This window comes from Geotrypetes seraphini, chromosome 5, assembly GCF_902459505.1.
Source record: "Geotrypetes seraphini chromosome 5, aGeoSer1.1, whole genome shotgun sequence".
NCBI classification, from domain to species: Eukaryota; Metazoa; Chordata; class Amphibia; order Gymnophiona; family Dermophiidae; genus Geotrypetes; species Geotrypetes seraphini.
In genome coordinates, this window is record NC_047088.1 from 191925634 (window position 1) to 191939518 (window position 13885).

Genomic DNA, 13885 nt, shown 5'->3' on the forward strand with positions numbered 1-13885 from the left:
CAGTGGTTTGGCCAGTCATAGCAAGTCAGTGGAGAGCTGCTAAGAACCCAATAATGCAGGACTGGAGGAAGAAATGGGGGGAAATGATGAAATATGATAAGCCTATGTGGTACCCTCAGGGAAAAGTAGAAAATGCCCAAAACATCTGAACTTGGGTAAATAGAGAAGTTTTTAGCTAAAGATATGGAAGGAAAAGGGGGCACTTGAGGCAAGGTAGAAAGATGGCTGGTGAGTGAGAGGAAACGGGGCTTAATCTATCTGACCCTATAGAATAAGCATGGGAGGGGAAGTATAAGAGTGAGGGGAAAGAGATGAGAGCCAGAAAGGGAAAATCTAAATAGGGAAAAGAATCTAGATTTTGGTACTGTTGAAGTACTTAATGTTAGACAAATACTTTTTTTTGTTGTCGAAGCACTGATTCCATTGTTACTGAATTGTCTGTTTTTAAAATAAAAATTAGATTAAAAAAAAAAGATAATTTCCTTAATGCAAAATGAGAGAAAGCTTTGAAAAATTAAGCCCTTGGTTTTCTGGTAAATGAAATGCTTGTTAAAAAAATAAACTAGGAGCTCTAATTAAACATTAGATCTTCCATAAACACAGTACTTACGTTAAGCACAGGGGGTATTGGGAACACTGCTTCTCTAAAGCCCCCTCACCAGTCATGCAATAACACTGGCTGATTTTAATGGCTTGCCAACTCTCCTCCCCCCGCCAATATCTTCACACAATACTCAGGTTAATTGCTCTCTGAGAGCCAGAAGGGATGATTATCATGATGAGGAAGGCTGTTTATTAGTTTCTATTGTTTTAAATCAAAAATTAAAAGCTCTAATATTCTTACCTTAGAGAAAATTATCAGACTTAGTACAGTTACTGGAAACTTGAGTCTGTCCAAAGCTAACAGCCCATTAGCCAGTAAAGGCCACAATGCAATATATGCAAGGCTGTAGTTTGCTTACCATCTAGGATTAAAATTACCATATGATAACATTAAAAACCATTTTCAAAACTGCAATATTGTTCATGCAATGACTCCTAATTTTTATTTTTTAAATGGCTTGTTTTCTCTCATGTTTCAGTGCCAGTTTTGGTTTGAAGAAATAAGTGCCACAGTTGTTAGAGTGGAGAAATATTCTGCAGAATGCAAAACAAAGGAAACAATAGAGATGCTTTTCAAACAGTTCAATAAGTTTGTTCAGCCTACAGTACCCAAACAAGAGGAAAGAATTCAACAGATCACTACCCTGGCTAAACATGTATATGGTAAGAACCTTTTCAGATATAGTTTCATAGTTCATAGGGGTCCTTTTATTAAGGTGTGCTAATCAATTGAATGCAAGCTATAGATTAGCGTACGCTAAATGCTAAAATGCCCATAGGATATAATGGATGCCTTAGCTTAGCATTTAGCTCATGCTAAATTGGTTAATAAAAGGACCCCATAATGCAGTGCAGCAGAGTTTGATGTTAAGGCTTTTTTGTAAGCCTTGTGATGTCATCAGCCAACATAAAGTTTAAAGTGAATTTATTCACATGACAATTATTTTAACCCTTTAATTGGCAGATGGTGTAAACGGCTGCTTTACGTAACTTGATGCTGAATGAGAGCAACAGTGCCAAGTAAGGCATCTGGATACACAGATCTCCCATAAGAGCCATAGAAACACATATTTCTGAGCAACAATGCCAAATAAAGGTTTAAAATATATGGCGTATATGACATTGTTTTATTTTATTCTGTTATTACACAGAAATCTTTTAAAAGGCTGAGAATTCATTTTTGCAGGAGAACCTAATACAGCATACATGCACCAGTCAAAGACCATCAGCAATTTAGTTCTGCAACTGACGATGCTATCTTGAGTAATATATGCTCAGTTTTCTTTTAGCACTAATGTATTTATAGTACGTCTCAGTTCTCATCTGTTGCACTGTTCATTCAATGCTGTTTGTCCTATGGATATTAGAGTGTTATATTGCTTCCTGATTAGTTGTTGTATTATAGCAAAATTCACCATAAAATGCAGTTGAGCTATTAGCAGTAATCACATTTAACATGTATGGCCTGAAATAAAGACTATACCTTTCAGTGTGATTAGTAAAAAAAATCATTTCTTCTTTTAAGGAAATTACAGATAGTTTGGAAATATTTTGATGTCAGTTTTTGCACATGTGATTCAATCGCTTATTCTTTCCCAGATAAGACGATTGTAATATTGTTTATTTAGGATGTGCTAAAGAATTGTTGAAAAGATTACAAACTGTACAGAATACTAACTAACTAAACCAAACCTTAAGTTTATATACCACATCATCTCCACGAAAGTAGAGCTCGGCACGGTTTACAAGAACTTAAAAATGAGAAAGGATAGGAAAAGGTTTACATAAGTTTATAAACAGAGTGGAAAAGGAAGGGAAAAAAAGAAATTACATGTTAGAGAAGAGCCAGGTTTTTAGTTGCTTGCGGAATAAATGGAGGGAGCTCAGGTTCCGCAGCGGGATAGTAAGGTCGTTCCAGAGACCTGTGATTTTGAATAGAAGTGATTTTCCCAGTTTACCTGCGTGGAGAATTCCATGTAGGGAGGGGAAGGATAGTTTTAATCTTTGGGCGGTCCTGGTGGAGTCAGGGCACGAGGAGTTAAAGGAAAGTGGGATTAGGGAAGGAAGGATGCCGTGAGTAATCTTAAAGCCAGGCAAGAGCATTTGAATTGGATTCTGGAAATCACTGGGAACCAGTGAAGATTGGTCAGGAGTGGGGAGACGTGGTCAGATTTACGTTTTGCAAAGATCAGCTTGGCTGCAGTATTCTGAATAAGCTGGAGTCTTTGGAGGCTTTTTTTTGTTAAGCATAGGTAAATGGCATTGCAGTAGTCAAGTTTGGAAAGGATGATGGATTGGACGAGGACGGCAAAATGTTTTTGGCGGAAGCAGGGTCTTGCTTTCCTTAGCATGTAGAGGCTGAAAAAGCATGATTTTGTCAAGAAGTTTAGGTGGTCGTTGAGGGAGAGAGAGGAGTCAATAATGATGCCAAGGACCTTGCTTGAGAACTCAAGGTGTAAAGCAGCGCCTGAGGGTAGTGCGAAGAGGGTAGGTAGGTGTTCTAACTTTGGGACAAGCCAGAGTAATTTTGTTTTTGATTCATTTAGTTTTATCTGTACCGAGAGGGACCAGGAGTGGAGTCTCATTATGCAGGATGCTATATTATCGTGGAGGTTGGTGAGGTTCTGGTCTGTTTCAAGAAGGACAAGGATATCATCGGCATATGTGTAGATTGTTTCAAGGGGGAAAGCTGGAGGAGCTTCAGTGAAGACATATAGATATTAAAAAGGATAGGGGATAGGGGTAATCCCTGAGGGACACCGCAAGAAGGAGACCAAGGAGTGGACATGGTGCCATTAGAGTTGACAATGTAGGAGCGAGAGCGAAGGAAGTTTGAGAACCAATTAAGAATGGTGGAATCAATTACTATCTCGGAAAGTTGATAAAGTAGTATGTCGTGGTGGACGACATTGAATACTGTGGTGAGGTTAATTTTTTCCATCTCTAAATATGATAGAATTACACCATATTTCATTGGTTGCCAGTAAATGCAAGGATTTATTTTAAGCTTTGCATTATGATTTTTAATATTCTATACGGTCAGGTGCCATTTTATTTAGTGGAATTGATTTCATTGCTAGCAGGAAGACCAGGTCATATTGAACAGAAGTGATTCTATCTTCGTTTTCCCTCACCAAAGACAATTAGATCATTTGTTCAATGGAAGGCATCATTTTTTTATCAGGCTCCTTTAGGGGTCCTTTTATTAAAGTACGCTAACTGATTTAACACATGCTAAATGCTAAGGCATCCATTATATTCTATAAGCACCTTAGCATTTAGAGCGTGCTAAATTTGCTATAGTGCGCTTTAATAAAAGGACTCCTTAATTTGGAATGATCTCCCTAATAAGATCAGTAGGTCAATATACTGTTTTAAGAAAACTTTTAATGACATTCTTGTTTAACAAATTTTTATCTTGAAATGTATCATCTATTTGAATATTTGTCATTGTGTAACATTTAACTGGATTTGTCCCCAGTAATAGAAATATGTTTTTATCCACCATTAACTCGTAAGGACTTTGGCAGAATATAAGTCTGAATGTTATGTAATGTACTTGATGACAGCATTTTAACCCACATATAACCTTTGATCACCGCTTATGAATTCTATGTAATTAATTCTCAGGCAGTCTCGACATATAAAATGAATACTGAAGCATTGCATTATTTATTTAATTTATGAAAAAGAAACTCCTCCATACTAATCTATAAAAAACAATATACTATCCCAAAACTGTATATCCCTAGAGCTGAAGGAGGAATCTGTCTCATAGAAATAGTTTATAAAATAGAGAGCTACCATTGAATTTCTTTAGGCTGATTTACTAGCAGCAATGCACCCAAGAACACAAAAACATTGAAATATGAGAGTAGGCATCCAGAATCTAGTTCTATCATTAACCTTGAACAACTATTCTAACAGTCAGAAAAAATGAGTGGGAATCCATCTGTGTGCACAAGAATGGAATCAACAGACTATGCGAAGCAGAAGAGAAAATTCTTTCAAGAATTGGATCAACAAGCAAGGAAAAACAAAATACACAAATAGAGTGGGAAATACAAAGCATTACTCCAGGAACCATACATGGACCAAACCCAGATATATGAATGGTTAAGGAGAGGAGTACTGAAACCTATGGATAAAAGATTGATAGTTGAAGTCCAGGACCGTGGATTATGGATAAGATAGTTCACAGCAAGCATATAAAAAACTGGTTCTGTAAGAAAGAGGTGGAAACAGTCACTCATCTCATAGCTGGCTGCAGAGCTCTAATGGCAAAAATGTTTTATATGGAAAAGCATAACAATGTTGCACTTCTTCATGGGAACTTCTGCAAACATTACAACATTGTTTTTCCAGAAAAGCACTGGGATCATGATCCTATGAGAATTATGGAGAATGATGAGGTTATGATCATCTGTGATCCCTATCCTGAAAATAAAATCCTGGATGCTTGATAGTGATAAAAGAGAAAAACACTAGAATGGTATTAATCATCGAGGTGTTAGTTTCAAGTGACTGCTCCCTGAATCATGTGGAAAGAAAATCCTCAGGAGCTAAGAAATTCAGTCCAGGATCAAAAAACTGTGGCAAACAGATAAAGAAATGATTTCCATTGTTTTGTAGCAACAGATTTGATTCAATAGAATTTCCATGGGTAGGTTGCCTATACATGTTACATCTCCTGAATCCCAAGTGGAAACTTTCCTTGTCATAATCTAAGTACTATGGAGAGCACAAGCAATAAATTTAAGAGACAGAGATCAGTGGCATAGTAAGGGGGGGGGGGGGGACAGTTCGCCCCAGGCGCTGTCTTGGTGAGGGCACCAGCACCCTTCCTCCTTTCCGCTCCCCTGCTCCTTCCCATTCCTCCCCATGCCTTCACTTGCTCCCCATCGTACCTCTATCTGTTCGCTGGTGCGAGCAGCAACTCCAACCTGCTGCTCACACCAGCGTTGGCTCTTCCTCTAATGTCACTTCCGGGTTCCGCGCCTAGGAAGTGACATGAGAGGGAGAGCTGACGCCGACAGCAGGTTGGTGATGCTGCTCATGCCAGGAAAGTTAAAAGAGGTATGGGGTAAGGAAGGGGTGCGTGTGCATGGCAGGAGAGCAGGGAAGGAGCGGGGGGAGGGGGGCAGAGAAGAGGGTAGGGTAGGGGTGCCACTTTTCACCCTCGCTACACCACTGACTGAGATCAACTTCATACAACCTGGGGTTTAGGAGTGAGGTTCATTGCTGTCATAAAAAGTGCAAACTATCCCATTTGGAGACACTGCCCTCAAGAAAACCTGAATTAACAATGCAGATATCTGAACCTCTAAAGTTCTGATATGCTTGCTATAGAGCTTCCCAAATCTGAACCAGTGATACCACTGAGAGTTTGGTTTTCAGGATATCCACAATTAAACGTATTGCCCTTTCTACTGGTAACCCAGAATGCACCATGTGTTAAAATGTATAGAGAAACTATAAAATAAATATATAATTAAATCAGTTTATATATAAAATACCATATTAATACAAATCTCAATATTCCCAAATAGGTATTCAATTTCAAATCACACAATTATCCAAATAAAAATTAATTCCTGCAAATCCCCAAGGAGGTGAACAATTTATATCATGAAAACCTATTTCATTGAAAGATCACCGTGGTAGATTTGGGAAATCCTAATTTAAGTGGCAGTTAGTGGCATCTTATAACAGTTTAAGTTATCCCTTTAACTACGCATATAAAACCAGTAAGCACCAATAATCATACAAAATATATTTGTGTATATTATTTATATTGAAAATGAGCAAATTCTACAGTCTGTTGATCCATTATGTCATTACTTGTCTCTAGGTCCTGATGAAGGGATTAGGTATATTGAAAAAACAATAGCAAAACACAAAGAAGTTCTTCATTCTATTAATGAATTATTCCATTCCTTAAAAGAGCTGGAAGAGAAGCTAGAGGTAATGTAGAACATTTTTTGATTAAAAAGACTACTACACTTTAGGTTTTACAAGTAATAAAGGGCAGACTTGCACGGTCTGTGTCTGTAAATGGCCGTTTGGTGGAGGATGGGCTGGGGAGGGCTTCAATGGCTGGGAGGGTGTAGATGGGCTGGAGTAAGTCTTAACAGAGATTTCGGCAGTTGGAACCCAAGCATAGTACTGGGTAAAGCTAAGAAGAAAAAATTAAAAAATTTAAATTGAATCAGGTTGGGCAGACTGGATGGACCATTCGGGCCTTTATTTGCCGTCATCTACTATGTTACTCTTTTTATCAAACCGCAGTAGAGCTTTTTACCATGGGCAAGCAAGGAAAATGCTCCAACGCTCATTCAATTCCTATAAGCATCAGAGCATTTTCCTCACTGATCCGTGGTAAAAAAAACAACAACAACTCTACCTCAGTTTGATAAAAGGAGCCCAAAATGAAGCTGCTTACTTGTAATAGGTGTTCTCTGACAACAGCAGAATATTAGCCCTCAAAAGCTGGTGATGTCATCCACCAGAGGCCAGGCCAGACAAATATAAACAAAGATTACAGAATTTTCTAGAATACTGCACCAGGCTTCAACTTCCTTGTGCAGGCCACTTGAATTTTGCATAAAACTTTATGTTAGGATAAGTCCATTTCTAGGGAAAGTGGATGGGTTTTAAGGGGAATAAAATTCAGCTGTACTCTGAGAATATCTGTTATAGGTAAGGAACCTTGCTTTCTCTAAGGACAAGCAATACATCTAATCTAATCTTTTATTTGTGCGTCGCGCATACCTATTCAGGCTCAAGGCGACATCAAGAGAGGAAGGATTAGGAGAAGAGGGCGGAGGGGGGAGGAGGAGAAGGAGGGGGAGGTATATATGCAGTCCTCGCAAGTGGGCAACAGCTTGTCTTAACATTAAAAAAGGAAAAACAGATACCAACATTCAAAGAAAAATGTTTTTTTGTTGGCCAGAAGCCTTTTCTGCATTATGTTTTATGTTATGGATGAAGGCAACCTTGAATTAATAAAAAAAAATGGGCCTGGGGAGGTAGGAGTGAGGGACTGGAGTTGGACTCTTAATAAAAAGAAACTCCACAGCTCAAACTGACCAAAATTAGTGGTAGAAGGAATCTCTCTTCAAATAATATTTGAATGTGAATATATAGACAGAAGTCTCACTGCAGTCTTATAGATCTCTCTCTTGGAGAATGACCTCAGATGGGCCACCAGTTCCACTATGGCTCTGATATTGCAGGGAGGTAATTTTACTATATAAAGCTTTTTATCCCATGTATAAAGCCTGTTTTACAGGGAGAATATGGCTTTTATAAAACTGTATAATTGCATAAACAGGTAAAAAAATACATGCATGAAATTCATGCATCTACTTTCATGTGCCCTGCATGTAGGCATTCCCAAGAATATAGTTTGGGCTGAATGGTCACAATACTGCAATGTATGTATACATATTACAAAATAATAATAAATACATACTACTATATTCGAATAGCAAAATCACAATAATTACAACTACTTGCATCCATTCACCTTGATGTGGAGAAAAGATGACCTTGGAAAATTTGTTCCCTTATTATAGTCCAACACAAAAAATGTAATTTAAAAACAGCCTACCACAGTCATTGGTCAAAAATACTCCACAAATTAGTCAGTGCAATATCTTCTTAAACTTTCAAAATGAGCCAGAAAATGTGTGCTGCTTACAAGTCCAACCAAGAACAACTCTTCCATACATCAAATACAACATGGAGTGTTAATCAGCAAAATACTTAGCTGAACTCCACACCACACTGCTCGATCTTCACTACATATATTCCTCCCAATAGTAGCCTTGTTTTATCCAAAGCTGTATTAAGGGAAGTAGTCACAGATCCTCCATATAACTTTTAAAGAAATTCAGGAAAGCACTCCATCAGGCTCCAAACAACTATATCTGTTTTAAATCAACGTCCATCATTGCAAAACATAACCACGTCCTCAACATGATGATGTCATCAATTTCACAGTAACAAAAATGAATTCCATTCTATATCCATATTTAACCCAGTTGGAAAAATAGTGTTCAAAAAGAAAATCCAATATTGTTCTTGCTGCCATAAATGGCATTTTATTTTCCCTCTTCTGATACTCGTAGATGTTGGTATCCGTTTCAGCACCCAGCAGTGGCACTACATCTCCTCAAATTTATGCTCCGTCTCCAAACAATGAGGAACCAGGGGAGGCATCGTCCTTTTAGAAATGAGACTTCTGTGCTCAATTAGGCATGTTTTCAGCGCACATGATATAAAAATGACAAGGGTACTAAAGTAGGTAAATAACATATCTAGATTGACAGTAATGGCATTCAAACTAAAGTCAAAGGTTATTAAGTTACCGGATGAAAAAGTGTGTCAGATTCATTTTTTTTTTTTTTAACTTTCTTTATTGATATTTTGAACTTTATAATGTATACAATTGAAAAATCAGAAAAACTATATGAAAATACATTATTAACATCAAGATTATTACATTAAATAATTTTTAATCCCTTCTTAACCTAATTATAAACAGTAATGATGTATATTAAACTATCAATATTATAAAAAAAATAAATGTATTCTTCCAAATAAATATTCCACCCCCCACCCTCCAACCCACCCTGGATGTGCAAAGGAATCTAACATAAAGAAAAAAGAATCACTTTAATTATAATGTGACAAAATTAGTTAATGGACCCCAAACCCCATTAAAGGATTTGATAAACCCTAAACGTTCTGCCATAATCTTTTCATATTTATATGTTGCACATACAGTTGCCCACCAAAAACTAAAATTAAGTGTGTCAGATTCAATCATCATACTACATACAGAACATTGAGTACATTTATAGTGTCCTCTTCTGCTTACTATATTATCATGCAAAATATCATTACAATTTTGGTTATAAGTAAATACCCACTCCACATCTTTAAAACACTGATCAGTAATAGTTGAAGATATTTCTTAACACTTTTAAACACTGGTGATACCATAGTATATTTTACTTCATAGGTGATCGTAGATCTTACAGGCACTGTCTCTTTTTGATTAGTTAGCAGGGTTCCTTTAGGATTAGATTGGAGTGGAGGAGTGGCTTAATGGTGAGAGCTGCTGTCTCAGCACCCTGAGGTTTCAGGTTCAATCCCAGCACTGCTCCTTGTGATCCTGGGCAAGTCAAATAATCCTCCATTGCCCCAGGAACCACAGTTAGATTGTGAGCCCACAGGGACAGATAGGGAAGTCTTATTTATCCTTCAAGCATCGGGTAAAAACATATTTGTTTAAAAAATGGTTTGTATAACTAGTGTTGTAAAGTATTTTTATTTATTGTATTCTGATAATCTATATTCCCAATGTTATATTTGTTTGTTCTTATTGTAAACTGCTCTGAACTTGCAGGTTGTTGCGGTATATACAGTAAATAAAGGATTATTAGTATTTCTTAGAGTACCTGACCATCATATAATATAAACTGTTCAGGATCCCTATGGGGGCATATAAGTAGTATATGAACACCTAAAATAAATAACACGTGTCTACTGCACTACAGCACTAGGATAGTCCCTATCTAGAATTTTATTTTACTTAAAGTACCAGACACTCTGTTAAACTCATCAGTGGAGTCACAAATTCATCCATCTCAAAAATTATGAAACAGAAAGATCCACTTTTAAATGTGTGAGGCACATATATTGCAAATGGAAGCAGAACACTAATTTACAACAACTATAGTCTGTATCTGTTTTATTTTATTATGTCTAGGACATAAACTTTAGTCTTCCACATATAAGATTCTTTGAATTGGATCTTATCAAAATTCCACTCCAGATTTTTGGTTGAGGAGTGGGGTATTATTTTTGGGCCCTATACTGTCTTGAGATCCCTGTAATGGGATTAGGGAGACAAGAAAGTACAGTTACTTACTGTAACAGGTGTTATCCAGGGACAGCAGAGAGATATTCTCATATGTGGGTGATGTCATCCATGAAAGCCCCGGTACAGACAGCTCTAAAGCGCTCTTGCACTTTAAGAACTTTAGAAAGTTTGCCACTGATTGCACTGCGCATGCGCAAACGCCTTCCCACCTGACGTAGGCGCGCAGCTCCTCAGTTCAGATAGCCAGCTAAGAAGCCAACCAAAGGAGGTGGGTGGGTTGTGAGAATGTCTGCCTGCTGTACCTGGATACCACTTGTTATGGTAAGAAACTTTGCTGTATCCCAGGACAAGCATGTGAATATTCTCACATGTCGGTGACTTCCAAGCTAACCAAAAAAGGGATGGTGGGAGAATTGGCCATTAAGAAAATAAATTTTGTAATACTGCCTGGCTGAAATAGTCATCCCAACTGGAAAAGGATTCCAGAAAGTAATGAGAGATGAATGTATGAACCGAGGAACAAGTATCAGCTTTGCATATTTCATCAATAGGAGTAGAACGTAGAAAAGCTACCGAAGCTGCCATGGATCTAACTTTGTGGGCTGTGACATGACCTTCCAGTCACAGTCCAGCATGAACATAACAAAACAAGATGCAAGCAGCCAACCAGTTGGAAATTGTCCTCTTGGAAACAGGATGCCCCAACTAGTTAGGATTGAAAGAGAGAAAAAGTTGTGGAAAAGACCAGTGTGATTTAGTTCATTGCAAATAGTAGACCAATGCTCGTTAGTAGTCCAGAGTATGAAGAGCTGATTCTCCAGAGTGAGAATGAGGCTTGGGAAAAAATACCGGAAGGACAATCAATTGCTTGAGATGAAACTCAGTAACAACTTTAGGTAAAAACTTTGGATGAGTGTGGAGTACAACCTTGTGAGAGGCTGGGTGAATTAGAATACGAGTGTAAGCCTCCTTTAGATCCAGAGAGCATAACCAATCGTTTTGATCCAATAAGGGTACAGGGATGCCAGAGACAGCATCAGAAACATCTCTTTGACAAGAAATTTGTTGAGAGCTCTGAAGACCTTCCATCTTCTTCGGAATGAGGAAATATCGTGAATAAAACCCCATGTTCTGCTGATCCAAAAGAACTTTTTTGATGGCATTGAGAATGAGCAGAGATTCGACCTCCTGGAGAAGAGAGGACTGCAGAGGATTTGAAGAATACTCTCTTGGAGGATGATCTGGAGGAATGTTGAAGAAATGAAGAGAATAACCTTCTAGAATGATATTGATTCTAGAATGAAATTGGAAGTGATTAGTTGCCAACAAGCATTGTAATGTGTGAGATGACCTCCAATGGGGAGATGGAGAGACAGAGATATATTGATTGAGATTATGCTCTCTAGTAGTCAGTCAAAAAGGCTGATTCGACTTGGGAGCAGCAGATGTCTGCGACTTCTGAGGACGCTGTTGACACTGTTTTTTCTGTTGTGGCCTATAAAGAGTAGACTTTGGTGTATAACGCCTCTGATATGAAACAGATGGTTTGAAAGTCTTGGAGGCAGAGGATTTTGATTTAGGCCTGAGCAGTGAGTTAAAAGACTTTTCATGCTCTGAAAGTTTTTTAGTCGCATTTTGAATAGTGTCCCCAAAAAGCTCATCTCCAAGTTAGGGAATGTTAGTTAAGTGATCTTGGAGGTTAACATCCATATCTGCTATTCTTAGCCATGCAAGCTCTTCATGGCCACAGACATTGCAGAAACTCTAGAAGACAGCTCAAAGGCATCTAAGAAGTCAACCAAGGGAGGTGGGTTGCTGATTGCAACATATGCTGCCTGAGTTGAGTGAGAGTATGAAACATGTTGAAACTCTGACTTTCAATGGGATAGAAGGTACTTATAGTAGTTAGGCATTTGTTTTACCCAATACTTGAGATAACAGGTAAAATAAAAATTATAATTAATGACTATTTGCCAGCATAGAATTCTGGTATAGATGTCTCCCAAATCTGTTGAGTTCGATCTTCCCTGGCCGGAGGGACTGTGGCATAGACCTTAGAAGGAGCAGATTTTTTTGTGAGTAGATTCCACGACAAGAGACTGATGTGAAAGTTGAGGTTTATCAAAATCAGGAATGGGAATGATTTTGCATTGAGAGTTGAGTTTCCTAGGAGTAACTGGAACTGAATAAGAGAACTCCCAATTCTTACAAAAAGTTTCTTTTAGAATACCATGTAAAGGGAGTTTGAGAAGCTCCTTAGGACGATGTTTATAATACATCCGCTGAATACTTGAAATCTGCTTCCAATTTTACAGCCATGTCTTTACTCAGTTGTCTGATGAAATGAGTAAATGAGACCTGCTCAGAAGGAGAAGGCTCTCTTTGGGAAGTAATATGAAAAGAACACTCTGCCGGAGAATAATTAGCTTCTATAGAGGATGGAATGCACCTTGGTTTGAGTCCAGATGAAGATATGAATCTACTGGGATGAAAGGAGAACGGTACCGATGTTTGGCTTGGTGCCGGTCTGATGAAACAGGTGAAACAGACTTCTTACGCTTATCTGAGTGTTTGGGAGAAATATGCTTGGATTTTGAAGAATGTTTTCCAGATTTGGAAGATCCAAGATGTGGAGACGAATATCTAGAATGGCTTGAATGAGTCTCAGAAGAATGAGTCTTCTTAGGCTTTTGAGAAGGAGATCAATGTCTAGAAGATCGATGCTTTATAGAAGATGATCGGTACTTTGAAGAACGGTGCAGAGAACATGGCTCGATGATGATGATCAGTGCCGCAGATGATGCAGTATCGAGGAGGTACTAGTGATACCTGCATCTCGCATAGAGCGATGCTCAGGCTGGACCGGTACTGGAGGAGCCGACATGGGGTGACAAGCTGGAACCTATCCCCAAACTCCAACTCAAAGAGAGCATTGAGCTTCTCTTTAAAAGCCTGCATTGATACCTGTGGCTTGGACGCTGGTATCAAAGGTGTTGTGGCTTGCCTCGGAGATGATGACATCGATAAAGATGCACCCCTCAAAGCGAGGCACAACAATGGTCTCTGCTTGGCCTGAGACCCCGTCTAGGAAGCTGGTGACTTCTTAGCTGACTTATCTGACATAGCTATAGTCTGCAACACCGGCATGGAAGTGGGTACCTCAGTCGATGGTGATGCCTTCCGAAGGTACCTGCAATGTATCCATGGTACCGAAAATAAGTCTTTGTTATAGAAGGCAGTTCTTAATGGAGCGCTTCTGCAAGGTCGAACAGCACGTACATGACTCCATGCGATGGTCCGGACCCAGGCACTGAATACACAACTTATGTGGATCAGTTAAAGAAATAGTGTGCTGGCACCTACCGCACTTCTTAAAGCCAGTTAATGGGA

At 38.5% G+C, this 13885-nt stretch overlaps 1 protein-coding gene across 7 annotated transcripts in view; it reads left to right on the top strand.

Annotated features, from left to right (window-relative positions):
- The window catches only part of CCDC141 (coiled-coil domain containing 141), a 225859-nt gene that overhangs the window by 162714 nt on the left and 49260 nt on the right, over positions 1–13885 (top strand). For all 7 annotated transcript variants that reach the window (XM_033944939.1, XM_033944944.1, XM_033944945.1 and 4 more), the window contains 2 exons: positions 1083–1266; positions 6455–6567. In XM_033944939.1, coding sequence (XP_033800830.1) covers positions 1083–1266; positions 6455–6567 — 297 coding nt within the window. The remainder of the gene's footprint in view (positions 1–1082; positions 1267–6454; positions 6568–13885) is intronic.